We start from the raw sequence: 25,864 nt of genomic DNA on the forward strand, positions 1-25,864 counted from the left end.
TACGCCTTCCCACACACAATCCTGTGGTCGAACAGATCCTGCTGAGGGGGTAAAGAAGGAAGGCAAATGCCTTAAATCTTCAAGTACTGGCCCTGCTGAGGTTCCCTCACTGAGGACTAATTCTTCAGCAGAAACAAAGGGGTCGCAAAAGCGCTCTAGATCTGCTAGCACCGGCTCTGCCGAGGTTCCCTGTCAAAATGCTAAAATGGAAAAAGGTCCCCTGTTACCCCTGTGGTGACAATGGCCTCACTGACACCTGTGACACAGTTCACCACAGGTGGTAACAAAATGGTGGCCCAACTCCTGCGGTCTAAGGCAGCCATTTTGACTACCTCGCTCTCTCTGGCTCCTTTTTACCAGCCACTGAGAACGTTGGAGAGTGTTTTTGGGGCACAGCAGCTTTTTCCACGTATGGTGCACAATGTTATGTTAAAAGCACTTGTAACGCACATGGTTCCCTGAAGGTATCATGGCGCGAGGAAACACAAAGTATCAAGGCCACCGGAATGCTTGAAAAGAGCCAGGTTTTAAATAGCTTAGGAAAACTCAGATGGTTCTCAACCCATTTGAGGAGTACACTATTCCAAACTTTAGCTGCTGAGACGGAGAAGGCACACCCCTCAATTCTCCAGCATGGGGTCTGGCATGGATTCACATGCTCATGAATATTCCCCGTCGTCAGGCTGGGAATCCTCGCTAAAGAAAAAATCGGTATCAGTTTAATTTCTGATCTGTCTTTCTTAGTAGTAACCAATCACTGATCTCTGGGTCATACTGCCCCCAGCCTATGACTGCCCTCTCCCTAAGCCCCTCCCCTGCAGCCATCCTCAGATTTTTACCGCACGTTTAAGTGTTGGGAGTCCTCGTGCTTTAGCTCTCGAGCTTTTACTGCGTTTTTCGCGCTTTTTCAGGAGATTGTCTCATTTTTTCGGTTTAATCGAGCCTCAAGCTCCACCGTTTCCACTTCCGATAACGGGGACCCGTTTCGGGAATTCTTCTACGCCCCTCAATGGTGAAGTTTTCATCGAGTTGTGCTTCTTGGAGGTTCCAGGAGATCTGAGGCCTACCTCAACGGACATAGCCCAGGACAAAGTAAGCTCGACTCCCGGATCCAAGCTGTTCAGGAGCTGCCCGGGATGCGGATTGCAAAATGTTTTCAAGGAGGACGAGCATTCGAGATGCCTCTACTGCCTTCATGAGGACAAGACGCACATGGAGAAGGACTGTGCGTTCTGCAAGAACCTGTCAGAACGGACCAAGCAAGATCGTCGTTCCCGCCTCACCACATGGCTGGAGAAGGGCACAGCAGGTGAAAAGGCGAAGAAAAAGTCTGAGAGGTCTTCTAAGTCCTGTGAGGGTGCCCATGCGACGGGGGCCCAACAGAAGGCCAAGCACCGCGAGTCCGCGGGCACCGGGAGCGCCGAAAGGTCGGGCTCTTCGGCTGCCAAGCAGGGCGCAACTTCCCCGGCACGATCAACCACGAGCCAGTGCTCTGGTTTGGGGAAGAGGAATTCCGAGAACCCGGGTAAGCTTCTGGAGAGGCCCCGGTCGATCTTGAAGGGAGCGAGGCGATGACCCTCTCCCCAAAGCAAAGGCCCAGGACGCACCTAAGGTGGTGAGGGCCTTGATTCACCCGGCAAAGGCCTCTATCGAGGTTGTCGCAGCTGCCCTGGCGAAGCCGGCAGCGACTACACCAGTGGAGGCGGCCTCGGGGGCCCAGAGTTTCCCTGCCACCGCAGAGGGAATCCTCTTTCCAGCCCATCGTTAAGACCCCCATGAAGACCCCGGTGGAAAAAGAGGGGGAGGGGCGGTGGCCATTACGGACTCAGCCTCCGAGGAGGATCCGGTGGAAACTGTGAAAGGCCTCAACGAGAGGTTTGAAGGCCTCAACGAAAGGTTCGAGAAGGTTCGATCCCAGGGGAAGGTTCCTGCTCATGTGATCGAAGACAGCAACGATGGCGACGACGAGGGCCCAGTGGAGCAGCCATCCTGCCCGTCGCAGCCATTGCCCGAGCCCCAGGATAGCTCGGCGGCCATTTTGTTGGCGATCCAATCCTTATGCACTGAGATAAGGACGAGGATACCACGGACCCCGACGGAGGATCCAGAACCAGGACCGTCGGGGAAGCCCTCCGAACAAGCGGAGGCAAGTCCACCCCGCACCGCCCTTCGTGCCCACGAGGCCTGTGGAGCCCTCATCCCCCTCGCCGGACCCTCTGGATGATACAGCGACGGATACAGCGACGGGTACGGACGGTGGCAATGATACAACGGACATTCCTTTTCACCGGCCAAGAAGAAAGCGGCGGGTGCGGCGGCTTCAACTTCCACTTCCCCGCCGGACAGCGGTGGCAAGAAGTTGGACTCCATGGGACGAGTCATCTCGTCGGCGGCAGCGACGACGATTAAGGCGGCCAATGCCTTAGCGATTGTGGCCCGTTACGACAGGGAGCTTTGGTTCAAGATGGCTCCCCTGCTAGACTTCCTACTAGACGACAAGAGGGCGGAGGCCCTACAGATTCTGCAGGAAGGTGAGGTGGCGTCGGATCACGCCATAACGGTGGCAACGGACATTGCCGATACTGGATTTCGCCAGCTGGGCAACAGGGTTTGCCTTCGACGACGAGGATGGCTCAAGGCGATGGACTTCGCCAGGACGTCCAGACCAGAGTGTTGGACATGCCGTTCGACGGCAACAACCTTTTATGGGAAGACGGTGGATGAGTCCCTCCAAGCCATCAAGACCGACAAACAGCCCGAGCCCTAGGAGTCCTTCAGCAACGGCGGCCCTTTCGGAGCTCCGGAGGCAGACGGGGAGCCTCCAAGGGATCCATCGGTGGCTCTTCTACGTACCGCCAGGCTGCCTGCTCCTTGTCCCAGGAGGCCTACAGAGGCCGCGGCAAGCAAAGGAGGGTCTTGCCACCGTCGTCAAGGAGGGCAAGGCCTCTTCCAAGCAGGACTGAACCGGCCGTAGCGTCGGGCCCCCACCGAAGCACCCCGTTGGGAGGCTGGCTGACGAAGTTCGTCAGAGTGTGGGAGTCGATCTCCACCGACCGTTGGGTCCTGGACACCCTGGCCTGCGGACACTCGCTAGAATTTCAAAAGTGTCCTCGCTTTCCTCCCGTGGACAGGAAGGAGAATCACGTCCCTCAACTGCTGTTGGAGGTAAGGGCGATGCTCAAGAAAGGTGCCATCGAGCTCGTCCCCAAGAGGCTCCGGGGCTCCCGAGTATACTCAAGGTACTTCCTCATCAGAAAGAACACAGGCGGTTGGCGCCCCATCCTGGACCTGAGTCGGTTAAACAAGTACATCAAGACACAGACATTCAGGATGGTCACCCTCCAGCACGTGCTGGGACAGCTGGAGGAGGGCGACTTCCTATCGTCGTTGGACCTGGAGGATGCTTACTTCCACATCCCCATTCTAAAAGGACACAAATTTCCTCAGATTCGTAGTCCAGGGGCATCACTACCAATTCAGAGCCCTGCCGTTCGGATTGAAGTCGGCACCCAGGGTGTTCACCAAGTGCCTCGCACCAGTGGCGGCGCGGCTGCGCCTACAGGGGATACACGTCTACCCCTACCTGGACGACTGGCTAATCCGTGCAAGGTTAAGAGAACTCGCCGTCGAACACACGGCGAGGGCCGTCGGCCTTCTCACGGAACTGGGATTCGCCATCAACTACCCCAAATCCCACCTGGTTCCTTCGCAGGTGCCACTGTTTTTGGGAGCGAAGCTCGATACAGTGGAGCGATTGGCATCTCCGTCGGAAGAAAGGACCAAGGCCATTTTGGGCAAGGTGCAGCGCCTGTTAGCCACGGACGTGGCCAGGGTGAGGTCCATCAAGTCCCTCCTCGGGATGATGTCCTCATGCATCGACCTTGTGCCCCTTTGCAGAATTCGGAAGCGTCCGCTGCAAGAGTTCCTCGACGCCCGCTGGATTCCAGCGGCGGGCAGCTTCCTAGACCGGATCCCGCTCGACGAGGAGTTCCGTCGGGCGATTCTATGGTGGGGTACCCGTGCGCACCTCACGGCAGGCACGGAGTTTCAGATCCTGGCGTATCAGGAGACGGTGACAACGACGCCTCCCTGGAGGGATGGGGGGCCCTCTCTGGAGTTCTCCACGCAAGAGGCCTCTGGCTCCCGGAGGAGAGGTCTCTCCATATCAACATCCTGGAGCTACAAGCTATGTTCTGGGCGCTCAAATTGTTCCTTCCGTCCCTCAATGACAAAGTGGTAAGGATCTTCACCAACGACACCACCACGATGTTCTACATCCAGAAGCAGGGAGGCACCAGATTGCTGCAGCCTTCTGGACTATTTAACTGCCCTGTGAAGCCCTGCTGCTGTGCTGAAACTCCTTTTTCTAATCGACAAGAGAAGCCCCGGATAGGACTTCTTCCCTTAGGTTAGTGGAACACCTAACCCCGAGACAAACTTGGCTGGAAGACCTTCCCCAACTGGCTGTACTTCTTTCCTGTTGCTGGAACCGAGGGCCAGGGGTCGAGAAATCCGTAGTCGAGTGCAACATCTGTAAGCTGGTCAAAAGCTCCAGGAGTCTCCTGACGACCCTCCCAAAGCAGGTCGACCCAAACTAGAGTCACCTGACCAGAGTGCTGGACTCAAGGAGCGAAGGAAGCCCAACCGGTGTCCAAGATCCACAGTGGTGCTGTTTACCAAGTGCTGAAACCGCAAAGTGCAGCTGACCTGAAGAATGCCCGTAGCTGCCGCCGACCTTTGAATTTCTGTGCTGGAGTCCTCCCTCTTGTGCCCACGACTAAGGCACAGGAACACAGGATCTGCATCACTGCAACCGGACAGAAGCCAGCTGGATCCTCTACTTCTAACCAAAGGTACTGTTCTGACTTTGGGGTACTTGCCTCTTTATCTGTAGTTCTGCTCTTCTCAGTTGGGACTTGCAGTAGCTGCTTCCCAGAGTTGATTTCAGCTCTAACATTCGCAAGTGTAAGAGCTTGTGAGCCTACAGTGATTTTTCTTCAACAAACTCTCTAACGTTGTGTAAGACATTTTTCTAAGTGCCTCCGCTCCATAGACATTGCTCCAATTGACTTTGGCTGTCCTGGCTTCCTGCACACTCTTCTATTCCATTGACTTTGATTCTTACTGCCCCTCATAGGTGATGCATTGTTTTATAACTAATGTTGCTGGGAAAGGTTTTTATCTAGACTTTATTGGGAGATCTAAAAGTGCTCACATGCGCCGAGAACCTGTTTTACCTTTTTCCTTCCTTTAGCCTTTCCTTTCTACCCAACCTCAGAATTTACCAAGTGCAAAAGTGATATATAAATGCCATTACTGTCCTAGTTCGTGAAGTCACCTCGGGGTGTAGGAAGCGTCTATGAAGCATATCTAAAGAGTATCTATTTGCTTTGATTCTGAGAAAGTATTTTGAAGTGCATTTGTATTGTTGCTCATTGCCCTTTTTAAAGAATGCTTATTTAGAACTGACCGTTAAAAAATAATTATATTGCACTCTAATATAATTATTTTTTAACGGTCAGTTCTAAATAAGCATGTGTTATTTGGATACATGTATTGGTGGATTTCGATCCTACAGCTCTACACCTCACATTTACCCCTCTTGAGATAGGTCTGGCTACTCAGCCACACTACCAACTTGTGTAGTAAAGACCTATACCAATAGGTGGGTTACCTAATACCAAGAGGACCAGGGTCGTGTAGTCTCCCACAGGGTTACTACATATATTTTTGCCTAAAAGCCTACACCAGGCTTCAGCCTTATAGTAGGGAGAGTGGGGGAATGAAAATCATTCATTTCTCTTAGAGAATGCATCTTCTCACTACCTCTTTCTACTACATTTGCATGACTGCCTTTACTTTTACATGTAGTTATGGAAATAACTCCTTTTAAGTTCTGTCCGTCGTGCAGTAGGAAGTTCCTGTAAATAGACTCACAAATTGATCAGGTTGCTTTTCTGCCCTCTTGCATATGTATAGGCTGCAGTGGTGTGTGGTGATTGACAAATGCTGCAATTGGCATTCAACCTTTACCAGCCTGTGGTACATTTTTAAAGAAGTCACCGCCTAAACTAGGCCCCCAGGCCCATAAGCGTCCCTCTCCCACCCCCCACCCTCTTCCTGGTCTGTTCCCCTCCCAACCCGCCCACGCTCTGATTGGGCCTGAGTCCACTGGAAAGGGTCTATCGACCCTCCTCACACCGGCCCCAGCATCCATTACAGGCAGCCGGTGCAAGGTGAGGAAGCCCATCTCTGGGCGTTCGTAAATTAATTTTTTTTCCGCCTAAACTAGGTCTCCAGGCCCCGAAGCGTCCCTCCCCCACCCTCTTCCTGGTCTGTTTCCCCTCCCGTCGCCCATCCACGCTCTGATAGTGCTGTGGGCCCTCCATCACTGGTCCTCCTTGGGCAGCCCTCTGCGGCTAAGGACCCAGAGGCCAAGGGCGGCTCCAACAGAGGCAGCTCCAGGAAGTGTCAGCAAGTGTCCGCAGGGGAAGCCAGTGGCCAGCCGTCAACCAGCAACTACAAGGACCCGTAAGGTAAGGTGGCTTGGGTTGGGGAGCTCTACAACTCTACCCCAGATACCGGACCACTAGGCAAAACCAAGATCTCTCAATGTAATCACTGCCCATTGCCCCAAACTGCACTGATAGCAGGGCCTCTGTGCCCAAATAACATTGTGTGACCTCCGAACTGCATTGTTAGGCCTCTCCCCCACTATACAGGTGTCTCAAACTTACCAGGGCCTCTGTGCCCAAATTGCATTGTGTGATCTCCAGGCTGCCTTGATAGCAGGGCCTCTGTGCCCAAATTACATTGTGTGATCTCCGAACTGCATTGTTAGGCCTCTCCCCCACTATACAGGTGTCTCAAACTTACCAGGGCCTCTGTGCCCAATTTGCATTGTGTGACCTCCAAACTGCATAGCTAGGCCTCTCGCCCACTATACAGGTGGCTCAAACTTACCAGGGCCTCTGTGCCCAAACTGCATTGTGTGATCTCCAGGCTGCATTGATAGCAGGGCCTCTGTGCCCAAATTGCACTGTGATCTCCGAACTGCATTGTTAGGCCTCTCTCCCACTATTCAGCTGTCTCAAACTTAGCAGGGACTCGTTGCCCAATTACATTGTGTAATCCCAAACTGCATTGATAGCAGGGCCTCTGCACCCAAATTGCATTGTGACCTCCAGACTGCATTGATAGGCCCCTCTCCCACTAAACAGGTGTCTCAAATCTAGCTCACTCGCACATTTAGCAAACTCAAGTGAGACAGAAACCACCAGCGAATTACGGTGGTGGGTCACTCTAACTAGGGCCTCTCGCATCACAAGGCGAAAGTCCAAGCCACGCCCGTCCAAGCCACCAACCAGCGGATACCCTTCCTAACCCGCACAGCCTGCTCACCACAGTGAACCACGCTTAGGGAGACGGACATTAAAGAGAGCCGCCGATAACACCCAACTTAATAACCCTTACCTCCCCCCTTCCCCAAACCACCAGCAGACACCCCCTCACCAGCCACTACACCACAAGACCACCAGACCTAAGCAGGACCATCTAGACGTCACCAAACAAAGACTAAACCACTCTCAATCCTACAATGCCGCGCAAACGACCAATTCCGAGGAAAAGACAAAGAGATGAAAGAACAAACGCGCCAGAACAGCAACCTAGAACAACCACAGACTGGACCCCCACAGGCAGGAACACAAACCGAAGGAACTCTGAGAGAGAAAAATCCCTCTACCTAACTCCATACCTCGCAGACAACTGGCCACCACGGCAATCCAACCCAACATTAGAAACAGCAACATCAATCAACCTAACACAAGCAAGTAGAAGAAGGCTGGCCAAAACAAACAGACGACCGACCCAATAACCCCCTACATCACCAAAGCAAGAGGAACTTCCAATCAACAACCCCAACTCCCGGAAGACGAACCCGATGAAAACACTACAAACCCAAGACAAAACCTTGAACTCTTCGAAGACGCTGACGCCCCGAACCCCACAGCCCAACAAGGGGCCGACCAAGAAGGAAACCTCAATACCGAGCGGAAGACGACCACGACAAAACACAAACCAAACACCTCAAAAATTCACTGCAATCTAATAAACGCAAGATCCATGTCAAAACACTCAACAGAGATCTTCGACCTACTCGACGACAACGGCATTGACATCCTGTTCATCAGAGAAACATGGCTGGACGACAACTACAAAATCACAATCCAAAGCTGCCTTCCGACCGACTTCAAATGCCTACAAATAAACAGGAAAAACAAAAAAGGAGGCAGCATCGCCATAGCATTAAAAAAACACCTGGAAATAAAAACTGACAAACCACTCAACATCCTCAACTGCGAAACCATGGTAATACACCTAACAGCGAACCCAAAAACCAACATCACATTCGTCCTGGTATACAGACCACCAACATATGATACAACATTCGTCGATAACTTCATAGAAGCCACCACCAACTTAGCCATCAACCACGAACACCTAATCATCCTGGGGGACTTCAACATCTGGTTTGAAGACAGCCACGCCAACTCCCAAAACTCACTAATTGATCAACTCAGCACCATGAAACTACGACAACTAGTCAAAGGAGCGACACACTCGGCAGGACACACCCTAGACGCAATTGTCACCAAAGGAAAACTCATCACCACAGCACCTCCGATACAAATACTATGGAGCGACCATCTCATCATCCCATTCGTGATTACTCTGCCTACCCAAGCCTACATCCAACATCCAAAACTCAGAACCACCACCAAAAGAAACTGGAAACGAGTCAAAGAAAGCAACCTATTCGAACAACTGGAATTAACGAAACCCTCAACTATAAAACTGGAGCTAGTTGACCTAGACGAAAAAGCAGAGATACTGCACAAATGGATTGCAGATACTATAGACAAGATCGCCCCAGAAAAACCGTTCACCCCGTCAAAAAAGAGCAATGGCAAAATGGTTCACCCCACTATTAAACGACATGAAAAAGGAAAAGAGATGGAATTGGAATGGAGGAAAGAATATAACCCAGGGGAAAAAACACTGTACCAGAAACAAATCCGTGCATACAAGAAGGAAATTCAAAAGGCAAAGAAAAGACATTACGATGACAGAATCAACAATGCCACCAACACACAAAAAGAAATGTTTAACATCATTGAAGAAATGAGAAACCCACCAGGCTGCGATAACACCCCAATCCCTCAGAAAAACTATGCAACGACCTGGCAGATCACTCAAAAAAAGAATCAATGACATCCGCCAAACCATACAAAAGCGACCGACCAACCAACCACGACATGCAACCCAACGAACCCAACTCGAAACCACAACACAAACTCCGAAGCTTTCCTGAACTATCAGCAGAGGCATTCGCAATGCTGGTTAAACGAAGCAAGAAAGCGGGATCACCCATGGACCCATGTCCCCCAGACATCTACAAATCAATCCTTGCGCAAGGTTCACCAGCAGAACACTACAGAAACCTTCTAAATCTATCACTCTCAACAGGGACTGTACCGAAGATCTTCAAATCAGCATACATCAAGCCACTCTTAAAAAGCACAAGTGGTGACGTAGATGACCTTTCCAACTGCAGGCCAATCTCCAACATCCCCTACCCAGCGAAACTTCTAGAAACCTACGTATATAAACTAACCCAAGAACACGTAGAAAAATATCATCTGCTGGATCAAGCTCAAATTAGTTTCAGACCAGCGAGAGGAACGGAAACAGCACTACTATCCATCTGGGACGACCTCAAAACTAACGCAGACTCAAACACTACCTCGGCCCTTATTCTGCTCGACCTCTCTGCAGCCTTTGACACAGTTAGCCACAACACCCTGACCAAAAGACTAGAGGACATAGGCATAACAGACACAGCACTACGCTGGACCAAATCATTCGTAGCAGACAGAAAAGAAACCGTATGGATAAAAACTTTCAAAGCCACTCCACGAGTCAACGATTGCGGAGTACCACAAGGATCCTCACTATCTCCACTATATTTCAACATCTATCAGACTCCGGTCATCTGAATCTTCAAAAAATACAACATTACATGTTACAACTATGCAGATGACACTCGGATCATCTACAAAATCAAAGACACTGATGCCGACCATCCAACCCTAACCGACTGTCTAAAAGAAGTCTTCAAATGGATGGATGCCAACAACCTGAAAATGAACCCAGGAAAGACAGAAATCATGATCGTATCCAAAGACCAAGAGAACGAAACCACCGTCCCATGGCCAACAGAAATGGGAAACGCACCAACACCATCGAAGGTAGTAAAAAATCTGGGAGTCCTAATGGATAACAACCTAACCCTGGAACCACAAATAAATACAACAGTGAAGAAATGCTTTTTCCTCCTCCGCACGGCAAGAAGAATTCTACCTTTCCTCTCCTTCGCGCACAAAACTCACTATCGTCACCCTAATCATGTCTAAAATCGACTATGCAAACATCCTCTACCTCGGAATACCAGAATACCTCCTGAAGAAACTGCAACGGATCCAAAATGCAGCTGCAAGACTACGCCTCAAACTACCCAGAAGAGACCACATCACTCCAGCCCTAAAACCATTACACTGGCTCCCAGTAAAACATTGCATCACCTCCAAGACAATGTGCATAACGCACAGGGCAATCGGCGGACAAGGAGCAGAATTCCTACAAAAGAAAAGTCTACAAACCAACGAGACCCCTCCGATCAAGCAACGAAACCCGCCTGGAACTCAAACCATACCATAAGAAAAAACTTGGAGGCACCTCCTTCTACCACTTTGCCGCAAAAACCTGGAACAACATCCCAAAAGAAATAAGAAACACTGAAGATCACCTTAAATTCAGGAAATCACTAAACCTGGCTCTACATCACCACAAACTAAAGCAGGAAACCAAAACTGGAAAGGATGGCTAAACCAAAAGACACGTTCATCCCGGACCCGAGAGAGTAACGCCCACGGTACCTGGACGGGTGACACCGGCTAGACTGGAACACAGGCGATACGCACAGAGACTGAGTCATCTACCCAGACAATCCCACCAACACTTTCGCCCACCCCTTAATTAACTACCGCCAAGTACCATATGGGTGTGGAATTATCAAGATATTGGCAATTACCCCACTACCTGAGAGGTTGTCATTGGCAGGTGCAATGGCCACAGGAGTATGAATGGAAGATAAGGGGAGCTATGAGAGAGCATGTTAGAGGCGGGGGCTATTGGAGTAAGGAACCTGTTTGCCAGCCAGACCCAGATCAGGACAGTGCCGCAACAGGGGAGACTACGCAAGCCGAACACTTCAATTCAGGATAGAGACATAAACTAACCAACCCCTACTAACAATTTCCCTTTTTGCATACACCTCTCAAACTCCAAACCAAACACAACCAAAACCTACAGCACAACAAACCGCACAAACTTCACTACACTACAACAACGAAACAAAAACTCACAAAGCCTTGCACAACAGTACACGACGACTACCGGCCGCAAACACCCCAGGCCCAGCCAATGGACCCACCCGGCTGAGGCCGCCAACAGCACATCCCTGCTCTCATGCACTTTTCCTGCTTCCTCCCACTAACTCAACCTCCCCTCCTGTTTCAGAGCCGTCAGAGTGCCAATGGACCACTCCGGTGGTGATAGTGCGCGGTACAAATGTCCTTTAACGTTAACATTAACTGGTAACATGGGTACAATGGCCTTAACAGAATAAAGGTTAAAATAGGAGGTAATGCAGACCTCTGGCCTGTTCGTAATATATCCCTTCCGATCCTAGTGAAACGTTTTGTGAAGACTGGGTTAAGATGGGTCAGTGACCACTATACACATTATGGTCTTGGTTCTCGCAACCAGTGTAATGTTGCTGTATAGATGGACCTTTGCCCAATGTGTGCTGCATGTGTCCATACAGTGTGCCTTTAACACCCCTCATTTGTTTGCTGTGTGTGATCGGTTGGCTATACTGCGGAGTAAATGGATTGTCTGGTAAAATTAATGTTTTGAACATTATTGCCTTACTTTCTTCATTTTACAAATCTAGAACATGTTCAAGATTAATACGTGACTGTGCTTTCAAATGTTTACATATTTTGTACCAATGTGCATGCACTAGTTCTTTCTCTACAGAGCAGAAATTGGGTATGTCAAAAGACTACAGCACCACATTTGTATGGTTTTAAAGATCCTTCTATGTAGCTGAATGGCACAGGTGACATTGACCCTGGATTTACCAACTCTGATTTGGCCTGTTTGTTCATGCCACTCCCAGCTCAATTGTGCTAATCCTGATCATATTTGTGACTAGTTTCATTTCCCCTTATACACTCCGCAACCGATTGTTATGTACACAAATGCATCGTTTACGTGCACCCTATCTCTTTGAATCATTTTGCAGACAAGATTGGCTCTTTGATTCTCCTTTATTCCACCTTCCCACAAATGCAATTTTTCTGCTTGGTTCCCATTGGAAACGCGCGTTATAAATACAAAATACAATACACTGCTGTCACGTTTCAGTAAAATTGAAAGCTTTGCATTTTTACTTTTGTCTGCTGTAGGTGGTAAAGCCTATTCCAGTGAAAGCGGAAGGGGCCGACACTAAGAAATCTGCTGCAGATTCTCACTCTGAAGGTTCATCAAATGCACCATGTGTTAAGGGCAGACGGAGCCCTTCTCCTAGCAGCAGCTCCTCTTCCTCATCAGCCAAGACTAACAAGCCAGAATCACCAGGTGGACGGAGGAAGCGGGTGTCCCCAGTGCCTGTGAGTTGAACAGTCTAGCTTTTGTGGGTCAGATGTTGTGTACTTTCTCTGTCGGGTGGTGGGGCGAGGGGTTAACTGACAATACAATTAAACAGATTTCAAGGCCTATTATTCACATCAGATTTCCTTTTGCTGGCATTGTTTTTATGGCATACACTGCTTTGAAATCAAACGGCGTGTTCTATAAATCCACGGACGAATATTTACTGTTTTATCCGTCTAATCGGGAATTGTTTTATTGCCACAACAGTTTATTGCATTTAAGGTACGAGCTTGCATATTGTTTGGTTTTTTTTCGAGCATTATTTTCTTGCACTTTCAAAGATTACATTTATAGTTAATTCTACAGTAATGTTGCAGGATTTGGGATCTGCAATATTTAAAATCTCTGCTCTTAGTGGATTTGGCAACTTGGAATGCGCCATCAAATATACACATTTCTTCACCTTTATTTGTGCTTCCCTTGCTTTAGAAGATTGTATTTTCTGTGGGTGAAATGTAGATGTGAAGTGGTTGTGGAGGACTTGCAATTTGACAATCGTATTGACAATAGAATAAAATGTTGTGAAGTTTCAGAGTGGCCGAATTACACCTCCTCGTAGAGCACCCTCTCCGGATGGCTTCTCACCATACAGTCCCGAGGAAACTAACCGCAGGGTGAACAAAGTTATGCGTGCTCGATTGTACCTATTGCAGCAGATAGGACCGAACTCTTTCTTAATTGGAGGAGATAGTCCAGACAATAAATACAGAGTGTTCATTGGACCTCAGGTAAGAGTCTTATAATGCTTGCTGTTAAACCAATCTATGGCATTTGCATTTTGTGCAGTACTTGGCCCTTCTTAATAGAACAGCTAGCATCTCCTAGTTTTAAAGTAAGAGAAATTGTACTGTCTTCCAATATGTTTGTGGTTTTTTACCCCTTATGCTTCTTCTCAAGAGCGGGTAGATTCTTGCCGTCCCTTTGTGGCCAAGCGTTGGTAACGCCACAGCTTGAACAGTATTTTTTTTTTATTATACTTTATGTACCATGCAGGACCTTTAACACTTTAAGGGCTGTCTGGTCTTTGTTGCTGTTTGTCAAATGTGTGCTAAGATTCTTGCTGCAACAACCACATTTATTATTCAATGCAGCAAAGTTGTTTGTTTTGCCCTTAAGTCTGTAACCATGGTGATGTGGATGTGACATATGCATCATTACAACAGAAAGGTCCATGACCGTTTTGTTCTAACCTGCTTGTTTTGGATTTAAAGCAGTCAAATTAATCTCTTTTGGAAGATTTTTCCGCCCACACAGGACATCCTTCTGGCTCCCATTGAGATTACCAGTTTTAGTTTTGTGGAGATACCAAAGGAAGGAACGAATATGCAGTAGTACAGAGTTAAGGTACTGCTTAAGTGAAGTGGGAGAGAGAACCAAAGCTAAAGGCGCATTGTGGATCCAACGTCGGAACTTCTGCTTTACACAAAGATGGTTGCTGGGCCTTTTACCGGAATGGGCATTTGCTGACCTACTAATGAAGTGATAAAATATTTATTAAGGAACATTAGCTATTCTAAAGGCCCCAATCAAGAGGCGGCCTGGTTGAAGGAAATGAAACAAAAACATTTCAAGTCAGTTAGGACTGGCCATAATGGACTGCCCATAATGGATGGGCCAGAGGGATGCTGAGCAGCTGACTAGGCAAAACCAGAAACTGACCAGAGAGACCAAAGCCAATTATGTATTTATGTAGAGGGAGCAACAGCGCTTTTTTTTTTGTTTTTTTGTTTTTATCACAAAAGAACATAAAATAGATAAGAAATCTGATTTGATGGGGAAATATTGAGCTGCTTACAATAGGAGACACTGACCCATTGGAGCCAGCAGCAACCAAAGAGGGTGACAGACACCAGCTCCGCAGCCTAGCTCCTGGTCTCTAAGTCGTGGGCACTGTAGGATGTTTTAATTCCGCGACATCTCATTCAGGGCAACCTGCCACTCTCCCCAAACGGTTCCATGTGATCGTGCCCCTGCAAAAATGTCGTCTGGCAAAAACGTTGCCAGAAAATTGAGTTTTTAGTAGGGACATTATCACATTGAAAATGCAGGGGACATCCCTGCACCCCCCTCTCCCTATGACCCCATATATTTGTTCACTATATATGTTGCATCAACCTTTTCCCGGCGACCATATATATGGGGCTAATATTACCGGATACCCCTCAAACCAGGTGTGTACAATTTCCCCTTATTTGCTAAAGTTTTTTTATGAATCTGGGACCCCCAATTTAACAGCATTGAGTCCTTACAGCCCCCCTCCCGGGACAAAAACACACAGGGTTGCACTGAATGTACATTTATTAAGAAATTATTGAATCCGTTTAAAGCATCCATGAAATGCCAATGTTGAAAAATGAACAACACATGATTCACATAAGTTTTCAATGCTACAGTTTTGTATAGACTTTTGTAACACCCATAGGTATCTATATATTTAATTCACTCTGAGCGCATATGCATCATGGATGGAAAATGCACAGAGTCCAGGATGAATCTTTTTTTTATTTTTTAGAAAATAATTTAGTTCTAAGCTTCCCTGCCTATCCAATTCTCTCTGCTTCCTTTTTTGTAACGCTCACCTGGTATCCACGGGGACGCACTCAGCATGTTCTGACCTCTTACGACCTCGAACCCTTCCCTGGACTCTACTCGACTGGGGACTGGGCCTGAAACGCAGGATTGGTAGAGTTTAACTCCCGATTGTCTGTGTGCTTGGACCCCTTCTTCCCCGGGGTCCAACCCTTCCCTTTGATCCACAGCTCACCTTGTTTTCTTGGAAAGTGTGCTTTCTGTCCTGCTTTCAGCGCAGGGGCACGTTGATTGATGCAGGCTCGTTGCTGCCTAGTTACTTCACTGGCAAGAGTCCGACAGGCAAGTATGAGTCTTTTGAACAGTTCTCTAACTTCGTTCCTTTCCTTCCTTAGATGATGGCCGGCGTCCGGGGATGGCGACTTGCTGCTGAGATGAGTAGCACTGAAGGTGAGTGAAAGCGCGATGCACGATGCAACCCTTTCGTATTTGTATTGAACTGAGTTCTTTTTCCATGTCTTTTAGGTGCCGCGACGTTTTCAGCGTGGATGCCGGTTATGAAGAAGAAATTTCCTGAGTAAGCACGGTATGCGGCGCCTCTAGATCTTTACACGCTAACCTGGAGTGTCTTTTCCCCTCTTGCAGATGGATGAGAAGTTCCAGAGACAGAGTTTCTCCAGAGCGGTTGGGATTCAGGTAAGCGTTTGAAGCTCGTACAGTCTTTAAACATAAGCAAAGATTTGCTGAATGCTTACTAATGCCTTTTTTCTGTTCTTTTCCCTTTTCCTTAGGAAGCGGCGTGCCGGGATGGGAATGACACTGCCGAAGATGCCCGCAGAACAGAAGAAGCGATGAATGATGGGCAGAAGCGCCGCAAGGTAAGGCTGTTCCCAACAGTGTTCTTGTTCTTGCAGGAGCTGAGTGCAGAAGAAAGATGCAGGCCTACTGGAGACCGATCTGAACACGGTGAGTGTCACGCTGCAGAAAACACAAAGCATGTTTCTCAGCCTGGGCGTGGCTTAAATAGTCTCTGGGTGTCCCAGGTGTCTCTAGGCTGATCCACACTCAAAAGACTAGACTGCACATGCAGTTCAGGGAACTGAAATATGTGGGGCCATCCATCTTGTCCCCATCAATGCACTAAAAGTCCAATCCCCAATGTTATCCTATGGGAGTGAGTGAGTCTGGTGCCACAAGCGCCAAGTCTGACTCCAAGTGGGTCTTTGGAGGGATGGAGAGGCCCTTGAGGGCCATGTAGGTGATCGTGGCCTGGCTACAGCCTGACATCTTGGAGGGCTGGGGACATGAGGGGCAGGAATCGTGACATTTTTTCAAAATGGAAACCACCCCCTTACTCAATAGGCATGTCAAAAAGTCAGCAGTGTTCTAAAAACTCGATTGCCACAAACTATTGGACCGTCCTATATGTAAATGGATTGTAGAAAGGGAAATCTACGTTCAACATGTATGTAAGCTAGATTCCCTTAACTGATGATTCTCTCTTTAATTACTGTTTCAAAGTGTACCTTTCTCCCTTTCAATGGCCACCTGAAACTGGTTAGTGAATAATCACCCTCTCCTATCTTGAGCAACTCAGCATTAATAACAGAATTCTACTTGATGGTATTCCCAGGAAGCGATTTCTAATACTTTATTTCTCTAAGTATGCACACAGTGAGATGTAATTTGCTCTTCTGTGCTTGCGCAATGCACAGAGGAGGAGTCTGTTGGTGGGGATCTCACCATTAACAGACCATAGGTACTATTTGATCAAATATCTAATTCCAGAAGCACATAGGCTTATGAAAGATTTGCTTTTTTCCAGGATGTACAGTCCATTTATATACCCCTGCCCCCAGTACTTGCAAATAACAGGGTCAGGATTTAATCTAATTCCCTTTATAGTCCCATTCCCCACAGGATAATTTTCCCTCTAGATCATACTCTCATACCCTCTTATGGACTGGTTAAATTCTCCTGCTTTAGGAACAGGTGGGCATCAGTCATCAAGATGGGATCAGCTCTCTTCCACACCTTGTCTGCCATTTCTTCTACTGAAGAAGGCCTGGAACTTTAACCCCTGTTAGGCCCCTCGCAAGGCCCTCGTGATAATACAAAATGGGTCCAAAAGGAGAGCAGCATATTACTTCTCCTTCCTGTTATCAATTCTCCCCTCTCTCCATCAGTCAGTGAGCGAATGAGTCCCCAAGTGAGTGTATACTTTACCTTTTATAGAACAGAAACCACTCCCTTTTGAGGTGTGTATACTTTGGTCAATGTATGTGATTAGACAGTGTTTCAGAAGTGGCATCGCAGTAGATCTACCCCTCAGTGATCATTGGGCCTGTTAATGAAGGGGGCAAGCTGATGGGAGGAATTGCTAAACCTAGTTTATCTCCCATCTTAGAGATTTCTGAATTAAACATTGTAACATTCTGAAATGGTAAATTCAACCCAACAGTTGTACTAAAGTTCCTAATAAATTCACCAGATTGAACTCTTTGGGGAGAATTAAATGACACAATTTTGATCACGATAGGACAAATTGTTAAGATTTTGGCTTATAACTTACTCATGCATTACACACATTATTTTCCCTTCTCAACGTAATGGGCTAGTCACTGCGAATGCTAGGTTATATTGATCACTGGCGTGCACCGTTCCGGCACATCAACATACACACTTGTCTAATTTGCATAATTAACATTACTGTAAACAAATTTAGTTTTTAAATCATCTAATAGGGCATTTCAATCTGAACACTTTAAAAAGGACAGGAACTCTATCTGAGGTCCCGTTCCATAGTTATGAGTGCAATAGGCAATCCCAAGATTACATTCAAAAGACATTTTTTAAATGCAAAATATTACATGTTCTCTGCAGTTGGGTCTGTCAATAACAGATCCTCTGGTGTCCTAGCTGTTAGTTCACAGCTAAAGGTATTTGACATTAGAGGCCTGGCTGCAGTAAGGTCTTCTGTAGTTTTAAGTTTTTGGGGGTTCGACTTCAGTCCTGCCCCCCTTTTTAGTAGTTTCCACGGCCTAGCAAATCTTAGATCAAACATTTGGTTTTCCCACATTTCTTATTCCTTAAAGAGAGGCCTGGGGGATTGAAATATCAAATTGGATAAGAGAACCACTGGTCTAACTGAATTTCTTTGTATCCTCATGATCTCAAACTCAACACACACCATACATTCAACACTTGGAATTAATTGCAGGATCAGCCTTCCTGTGACCTAGTCACAGGACAATCATTATCTTTGTGGCTGAGCTTCAAACAGTTAATTTCCTTCAGAAGGGAAATTATCTGTTTTCCCTTCTTGATTGCTTGGGTTGGGGAGTTGAACAGAATAGCATATGTCTTGAGTTCAGTTCTGGCTTCATTTAAGTTGGTCATGTCCCTTTCTTTTACATCATCACTAACACCGTTTATCCATTGTATAGTTTATTCACTCCTATTAAAGGTCAATTTTCTAACATATGTAGGTTTCCTAATCCTAACTCTTCATTTTGATTTTTTACATTTTAAAATGCAGTGATTGTTCACCTCAGATTGAACAGTTCTCCATTTTAATACGAGTTGCAGGAATCTTTCTTGTACTTGGAAATCTGTATCTCTGGCCTTGTCAATTGTCTTGATTTTAGGGGCTGCAATACGTCCCACATTTTGCTTGCACATGTGTTTTACACAGTCTGCCCACCGGCCACAGCTTACATGTTGGTTTTCAAAATAGAACATTACTCTGTATCCTACTTGCAGGAAAGGTCCGTGAGGTTGTTGTTCACCTGAAAAAGGGAAGCCCTCCAGCTGTAGCAAGGACTAAGGAAGGGGGTTCCCAGGAGCTGGACCCAAATAGCTGCCTGAACGGGGGGGGGGAATGCACTGCTTATGAGATTGGCACCCCAACTCTGACTCGCTAATTAGGGCACTGTAACCCTGCATCAGTTACAAGTGGGCCAGACACTATCCTTCTGGTTAGATGAGTGATTGTTTGAATGCACACAGCGAAGAGTGAAGTAGGAGGAGTGTTTGATTTACTGTACGTGACTTAGCTGCTACGCTGCTAAACCCCATTGTTGGGTGACAGTGTATTAGTGTGAACTTCCTTCTGCTGCATGCAAGTTAGCACTTGCTTTTGAAGCAGCTCTGTATCATTCGCTGAACTCTGATTAGCATTTGCAATTGGGAACTACATTTCCCAGCTGCCCCAGCTCTGCACAAATTGGGCTACCTGGCGTGGCTGCTCTGCCGCACCTGGAACAAGCTGGTCTTTGCCAGTCCACGCAAAGGTTGAGATACCTTTCTGGATATATTCTGAATCCATCTAGACCTGGTAAGAATAACCCTTTACTACTGCCTTATCTTGGCAACACTAGAGCTTGGCACAGTGTAATTCCGCCCTGCTGGCCCCTCCTCCCCCGATAGGGACTACCCTGACAGCCTTAATCTGTTACTAGCAGTCCAAAAAGCGCACCGCTTGGCCATCGTTGAAAAATACCTCTCAATGAGATTAGACCTCTCAGCTGCTCTGCTTCCAGAGCACTCTTCCCCCTCCCCCACACTGTTGTCTCTCCTTATGAATCTACCTTGAGTCCCTCTGGAACAGGACACCCAGCTGAAATGCCTTTACTCATGGTTCAGCGTGAAGTTTACCATCAGCTCCATCCCGCACCATCAATACCTCTATCTAGCACTCTGCATCTTCCTTTAGTCGCATAACCGACCAAGAATGAAATTATCAACTAATCTTCCCAACACCCTCGACCCTAGAATATTCTGCAAGTGATAATCAAGCGCTTCCTTTGCAGTTGGCCAGAACCTCTGATGTAAACTCCCTTGAGACACCAGCTAGCATTAAAACGCGGGCTGCGGCAAATTTAAAATGCGTGTTACTAAACACCCGTTCACTCCCAAAGCATGCAGCTAACATTTGGGATTACATCATTGAGAAGGACTTGGATCTTTTATGCCTCACTGAGACATGGACCAATGAATCAGTGTTCCAATAATTGCTTTAGCATCACCTGCGGGCTCTACGATCTGCCAGAACCGCCCCTCGGGTCATGGGGGAGGGATAGCCATTATTGCTAAAGACCATCAAACTATTCCAATCAGCTTGTTCCTGCACTAACTGCAAAATTCTGCATGTTAAAATGACTCCCACGGAGCATAGTTGCATTAACTTTGTTTTAGTCTACCGCCCTCCTATAGGCATGCCTAATTTCGTCGATGACCTTGTTCAAATCCTTAATGGATTAGATGGCCCCAACTGTTTCCCCCTACTAGTTGGGGATTTCAATAGATGGCATAATGACAGCTCTGACAGTCAAGCGATTGCCTTAGAAAAATCACTAAATGTCATTGACTGTTATGTATGTACTCAATGACACACCTGCTCAAAATAAAGTACACTCTCTCGACTGGGTAGTGGCTAGGAACCTCAAGTAAATATTGTGGACACTCTTTTTTGCATCTGCCCCGACCATTGTTACCTTCCAAAAGTAAGAACCCTTAACTGATCATTTTACTCAATCTATGCACTCTATGCTGGATAAAGTAGCCCCCATCAGGAATAGAGCGGTAAGGGACAATGCCTCGCACTAGAAATAGTCTACCCAAAATCTAAGCCTAATAAAAACAAGTAAAAGACGAGCTGAGACAAAGTGGCAAAAATGCCCCACCGAAGCTAATAAAACTCTATGGAAGGCTTTGGACAAAGCCTACAGATTGGCTAGCTACGAAACAAAAACAAATGCCCATAACAAGCAGATTGAAGAGGTTAGTAATCATACTAAGAAGCTCTTCAATATTGTCAAATCTCTAGAGAAACCTACTACTCTTTCCACGCCCGTTGTCCTTACTGACCAAGATTGTCTCGAAATACAATGTGCTTTTCTAGCAAAAGGGGATAAGGCACATTCTAGAATTAGAATTTGACACTAAAGATAGTATTTTCACATTCACTTATATATCCATCACTGTTTAGACATGATGGACATTCTTTCCTGATTTATGCCCTGAAAACATTGTAACGGCCAATCTTATTTTGGATCATAAAGAAATCTTTGCACCTTTTTTTGTTACACTAGTTAACTCATCATTTGCTAACGAACAGGTTCCAGATTCCATTAAAAAGGCCTCAATTACACCACTAATTAAGAAATCCTGCCTAGATCCAAAAAAACCCTAACAACCTGCACCCCATCACAAATTGTCAGTCGTATGTCCCGTCCCCTTTCCTTCATACTTGAGGGACATTCCGTCCATCAGGACGGGACCGTAGCACTTAAGTATCAACAAATTAACTTTTTTGTCCTTTTTTATTTTTATGTAGGGCCACCGCACATGACTGCAGCCCTGCGAGTCGCCCTTCAGTCCTTTTCTCCGCACGGTCGGGTCGAATGTACTTGCATCTTAGGGAATGTTTTTTCTTTTTGTTTCCTTGTACTTCATATTCGTGCTCCGGTGGTCTTCTTTCTTCTGTCTATGGCAGACGGTCTGGGATTCGTGTCCTGTTCGTCGTGCGAACGTCGTTTCGCGTGGGCGGGGTCCTCGCTCTGTCTGTAGTGCTTGGGGGCCCGGAACACCGGTCAAACGTTTGCTTCTACTGCGGCGACTCCCTCTCTATCCAGGCACTCCAGTGTCGACTTGTCAGGTGGGATGAGGTGTTCCAGCAGATTCCTCCTCACATTTACAGCAGTTCATTTGAAGAAAAAAGGAAGCAGCCGGTAAGTTCGTTCTTTTTTAAAAATGTTTTATTTGTTTTATAGGACAACACACATGTGATCACATAAATTAACAATTAAATGCAACAACAAGCCTCTGCATAAGAAAGCAACATTTCCCCCATCCCTCCCCGATTGCCCCACATGTCAGCTTGACTCTCAGTCCGTCTGGGCCAGACTGTGCGCCAGTTGTTCGTTATCCGAGTGCAGGGTCTTCGCAATTAGGCGAGGTTTAGAAGTCCGCGCCGGGTAGTTCCGATTGTAGTCCAAGAGTGGCGCCCAAATGTTTGCAAAGCGGTGCGCCCTGGCTGCAGTAACCTTCTCGGCTATCAGAATGTCCCAAAGCTTAATCCACCAGAGCGTCATTGGGGGGCCTTCAGGTACGGGCTACAGTAATTTTTGCCGCCATCAAGAGGTGAGTTATGAGGCAGCCTTTCTGCCCGTTCTTGGGAAGGAGCCCGGGACCCCAAGGATGTTTTCGGGAGCCAGAGGGATTAACACTTGGGTGATGTCTTTTATCATGGCAAGGCATTGGGACCAAATTTCTCTAACCTTAGGGCAAGGCCACCACATATGGAAATGGGACCCTGGAGATCCGCAGAGATGCCAACATTGGGGATCTAGAGCCCAATGAAAGTGGTGTAGGTGGAGTGGGGGGTAGTACCATCGTAGGAGCAGCTTGTGGGTACACTCCCGGTTGGTGATGAAGGGGGAGGATGCCCGGGTTCTCGACCAAATATCTAGGAAAGTCTGATCCTCTATGGTGTGTCCCAGGTCGGGCTCCCATTGATACTGTCATGATGCCTGCCCCCGGAGGACCAGACCAGGCCCAGCAGCCCCGGAAACTGGCATCATGCCACTTGGAGCATGCCCAAAAGCCCCAGTTAGAGGCGCCAGGCTCATAAAGATAGTTAGTCCTGGCGCCATGGGCGCCAGGCTCATTATTGATAACTTACCTGAAGCAGGCCATGCTGCATACTCACCTGAGACAGACCATGCTGCATGAAGACTCAAGCCAAATGAGGCTTAGGAGGGACTATTTTACTGAAGGGACTATTTTGTTACTTGGGTGGGGCTGTGGAAGAATACTTACCTGGAACTTCTTCCAAGGCTATTTAAACCACGCCCGGACAGCCACACGTGCTTTGCGTTATTCTGCTTGCTGCAGCGTAACGCTCACCGTGTTTTCAGCAGCTCCAGTCTTCAGCCACGCCCGCTTCAGTCCTGGGACTCCTGAAACAAGAAGAAAAGAAGGATAAAGGTTAGAACAGGAGTTTTAACTTTAATCCTTGCCTGAATCCTGATCCATCTCGCCACGGAGCTGAAAGACACAAGTCTTTGAAGCATCGCTTTGCATTCCTACGGCGCCGCGCTGAACTCACCTGCTTGGCGGTACTTCAGCATTCCATCACTCTCTCTCCATCTCGCGGCCGCCCTCCGACACCTAAGGAGACAAAGACAGCAAGGTGAGCAAGGGGACTCGCTAAGGCTATACAAGCTACCCCCACGGACTTACCTGATTTACCACGGGGGTACTCGCCTCATCTCGGGTCGGCGCAGACAACTCTGCTTCATCGCCGTACCCCGGCCCCTAAGGGGAAAACCACAATAGACTTACCTGAATCTTACCAATTGCCATTTGGAAATCTTCGAGTGGATTAATCGGCAACCTGCAAGGAATCGGACAGAGTGAAGATCGGACATTTGAACTCTTATGAACAATTGGACTTTAGAGTCAATACTGGAACTCACCAATTCCTCTACGCCAGTGAAGTAACTGTTCATCAACGCGCCCCTGCGGTCGACGCAGGATGGAGAGCTCATCCTTCCAAACCATCAGGTGAGACTAAGGAGGGGACATCAAGAGTGATCTGTGGGAAGACAACGGGAGTGGGGAAGGTGGGTTGACACTCAATTCCACGGGTGGTTAATGCCCCCTTCTCCTTTGCAGAAGAATATTCCTGCGAGCCAGACGAACAAGGCTGAGCGGGCCGGGCCAGTCCAGTCAGTCATCTCGGCTCTACACGTCACGCTGGTGGAAACAACAGCGGCCCAGTTCCGGTCGACGCCCCCGTGGGAACCAGGTGAGCGTAACAGATACATAGAAGAGGGTTTGGCAACAAAGGGGTCATCTTGCAGTAATTTATAGAGCGGAGATCTTCCCCCGGGCTGGTAGGTCATTCGCAGTGAGTTCTAGCGGAGTGGGAGCTTGCATTGCCGCCGTTCGAGTCGGGGGGATGGGAACACAAATGCTGCAGTTGAGAATAGGTGAACCTGTCAGTTTCCGCTAACCGGAACGTCGCCTTGCATTGCTCAAAGGAGCGTGGGCGGCCCTCGTAGTTTCCGAAGAGATTCGAGGCCTCCCGCCACCTATTTCCAAAAGTTCAAGGGGCAGGAGCCCGGCGAGAAGGTGTGAAAGATTGGAGAGGATGGACCCAGACCCCTCTGGGTGGCCCTATGGTTCCGAGCCCAGTCCCAGGCTTTCACCAGGTGTTTAGTAGAGGCCAGAATGGTCGGTCAGGTTCGGCGCAGTGAAGGGGGGGGGGACGTATGGGAGAAAGCAAACAGGGAGAAGGAGTCCAGATTGTTCAATCTCCACCCACTTCGGGCGCCCTGAGGCAATTCCCCCATGCCTGAAAGTGGGCTAGTTATTCTGCTAACTGATAGCTACGGAGGTCAGGGACCCCCAGTCCACCCAATTTGGGACTGCCCATCATAGTTCACTGGGGAATTCGCGGCTTCCTGCACCTCCAGATAGAGCTAATCCTTTTTCTTTGCAGACGGCGCAGGGGGGAGTGGGTGAGCGGGATCGAGATGTGCAAAGAGGAGCAAGCATAGAGGAGCCGTGGGAGTAGATTCATCTTGCAAGCCGTAATGCTACCTAGCAGCGAAATCTCTTGCGAGAGCCAGCGATTAAGGTCTTTTTCCAGCTCATCAAAGAAGAGGGAAAGTTTGCCTGATAGACGTCTGCCGGATGGGCCGGAATCTGCACCCCCAGGTAAGGGATCGATTTGACCCTCCATTGTATTGGGCATTGCTTCTCTATGGATTCTCTTTCCCCTGGGCTTAGCACCACCCCCAAGGCCACTGACTTCTCAAAGTTGATGGCCAAACATGCCACCCTCCCGAACTTATGAATTTCGGCTAGGGCCGGTTTCATGGAAGCTGCGATGTCGGTGATGGTCAATAGTACATCGTCGGCGTAAAGGGCAATCTTGTGTTGAGAGGGGCCTCCTTGTGGGTCTTTATTCCGAGGATTCAGGCGGATATGTTGGGCCAAGGGCAAACAGCAGGTGGCATAGATGGCACCCGTGTCTCGTTCCACACGTAAGAGGGATCGGATCAGATAGATGGCCATTGACTCTCAGGAGAGTGTTAGGGGATTGGTAATTAGCTAGGACCAGCTTTTGGAATGTTGGGCCAAAATGAAAAGCTTCAAGGGAGAGGCGCAGGAAAGTCCAGTCAACTCTATCAAAGGCTTTGTGTCTAGGGCCACCAGGGCAAGTTGTTGAGATTCTTAGTGACATCTATTAAATTCAGGGCTCTGCGAATGTTGTCTCTCGTTGACCTATGAGTTATGAAACCTGTCTGGTCCGGGTCTATGATGCCAGGGAGGACAAGTGCCAAGCGATTTGCCAGGATCTTTAAATCTTGGCATCAAAGTTTAGCAGGGAGATGGGCCTATATGAGCTATTGTCCCTGGGGTCTTTTCAGGGCTTGAGAATGAGGATTGTGATTGACACCTGCATGGATGGAGGGGGTAGTAC

At 48.0% G+C, this 25,864-nt stretch overlaps 1 protein-coding gene across 2 annotated transcripts in view; it reads left to right on the forward strand.

Annotated features, from left to right (window-relative positions):
- Window positions 1-25,864, forward strand: part of MAP3K1 (mitogen-activated protein kinase kinase kinase 1) — a 752,184-nt gene that overhangs the window by 279,427 nt on the left and 446,893 nt on the right. For both annotated transcript variants that reach the window (XM_069627298.1, XM_069627297.1), the window contains exons 3-4: window positions 12,594-12,797; window positions 13,368-13,568. In XM_069627298.1, coding sequence (XP_069483399.1) covers window positions 12,594-12,797; window positions 13,368-13,568 — 405 coding nt within the window. The remainder of the gene's footprint in view (window positions 1-12,593; window positions 12,798-13,367; window positions 13,569-25,864) is intronic.

This window comes from Ambystoma mexicanum, chromosome 6p (genome assembly GCF_040938575.1).
Source record: "Ambystoma mexicanum isolate Mex_15411 chromosome 6p, UKY_AmexF1_1, whole genome shotgun sequence".
Classification (NCBI taxonomy): Eukaryota; Metazoa; Chordata; class Amphibia; order Caudata; family Ambystomatidae; genus Ambystoma; species Ambystoma mexicanum.